General features: G+C 67.6%; 1 protein-coding gene across 1 annotated transcript in view; it reads right to left on the minus strand.

Annotated features, from left to right (window-relative positions):
• COL6A2 (collagen type VI alpha 2 chain) overlaps positions 1-1,409 on the minus strand; it is a 14,664-nt gene that overhangs the window by 3,274 nt on the left and 9,981 nt on the right. Inside the window, exons 9-12 of the mRNA XM_023525813.1 lie at positions 1,316-1,351; positions 985-1,030; positions 540-692; positions 1-337 (exon numbers count right to left, since the gene is read on the minus strand). Of these exons, the coding sequence (XP_023381581.1) occupies positions 1-337; positions 540-692; positions 985-1,030; positions 1,316-1,351 (572 nt within the window). The remainder of the gene's footprint in view (positions 338-539; positions 693-984; positions 1,031-1,315; positions 1,352-1,409) is intronic.

The raw sequence follows: 1,409 nt of genomic DNA on the forward strand, positions 1-1,409 counted from the left end.
CTCTCGTGCTTCTCGTGGAACATGTCGCCGATGCCGATGGCGGTCACCGTGACGTCGTGGTTGCACAGCGCCCGCAGGTTCAGGTCGTCGTCCCGGGGGTCGTGGCGGCCGTCCGTGATGACCACCGCGAACACACGGGTCTTCTGGCGCCGGCTCTCCTTGATGAGCTGGTTGTAGGCGAACTTGAGGGCCGAGGGCGTCCAGGTGCCGCCTGCGATCCACTCGAGGTTCTTCACGGCCTCCTTGAAGCTGGACAGCGAGTCGATGCGCTCGTCGTCCAGCTGTATGGCCTCGAAAGTGCCCTCGTGGCTGTACTGCACGACGCCCACACGGGTCCCTGCAGCGGCCAGGCGTGAGGTGAGGGGCCGGCCCCATGCCCGTCGCCATGCCCGTCGCCACCCCTGGCGGGGCCCCGGGACCCTCGGCCAAGCTAACGTGCGCCTTCGAATGTCCTGTTCCTCTGGCCGCCCGTCTCCCAGAACTGGACCTCGGGGCGCCCGCCGCTGGCCTCCCACCCCACCCCCGCAGGCGCAGCTGACCCGTCTCGGACTTGGGGTCCTTGGCGATGGCCCCCAGCCTGTTGACCACGTTGATGACAAAGTTCTTCTCCAGCGTGAAGTTGGTGTAGCCGATGCTCTCAGAGCTGTCAATGACGAACACCACGTCCAGGGCACCACACCGCTTCTCGCAGTCTGCGGAGGGCAGAGGGCTGATGGCTGCGTGTGCCGACCTGCCGGACACGCCCCCGGGCACGCCCCGGTTCCCTGGGCACGCCCCCGTCCCCAGTCCCCCCGGCACGCCCTCGGCCCCAGGGCCACCAGCCAGGTGCAAGGTGGGAAGTGGGGGACGAAAGGGGGAGGGCAAAAGGGGGAGAGCGGGACCCACACAACGACCCAACCCCTGGATCTTTAAATTAGAGACCCCAGGACACAGTGTCCCGGCCCAGCCGCCCCCGTCCGGGACCGTGCAGGGACTGGGACTCACCGCAGCACCCGCACGTCTCCCGCACGTAGGTCATGACATCACACTCCTGCAACACAGAGGGTCAGCGGGCCAGGCAGGGAGCCCGGAGGCCGTCTGCGGACCTGCTCCCCTGGCCTCTGACCTTACCCTGTGCCCCAGCGTCTGACCTCCCCCTCTGACCTCCCCCTCTGACCTCCCCCTCTGACCTTACCCTGTGCCCCAGCGTCTGACCTCCCCCTCTGACCTCCCCCTCTGACCTCCCCCTCCGACCTCCCCCTCTGACCTCCCCCTCAGCCCTCGCTTTCTGATTGTCGGAGGGAGGACACTGATTTCACCCTTAGCTGACACCTACCGTGAGGCCGGGGTCTCCAGGGGGGCCGGGCTCTCCCTGCAGGAGGAAGGGTGATAGAGGGGACTACTGTCATGGCTGAGGCTGGGCACGGTCC

The sequence above is a fragment of the Pteropus vampyrus genome, unplaced genomic scaffold (genome assembly GCF_000151845.1).
Source record: "Pteropus vampyrus isolate Shadow unplaced genomic scaffold, Pvam_2.0 Scaffold632, whole genome shotgun sequence".
NCBI classification, from domain to species: domain Eukaryota; kingdom Metazoa; phylum Chordata; class Mammalia; order Chiroptera; family Pteropodidae; genus Pteropus; species Pteropus vampyrus.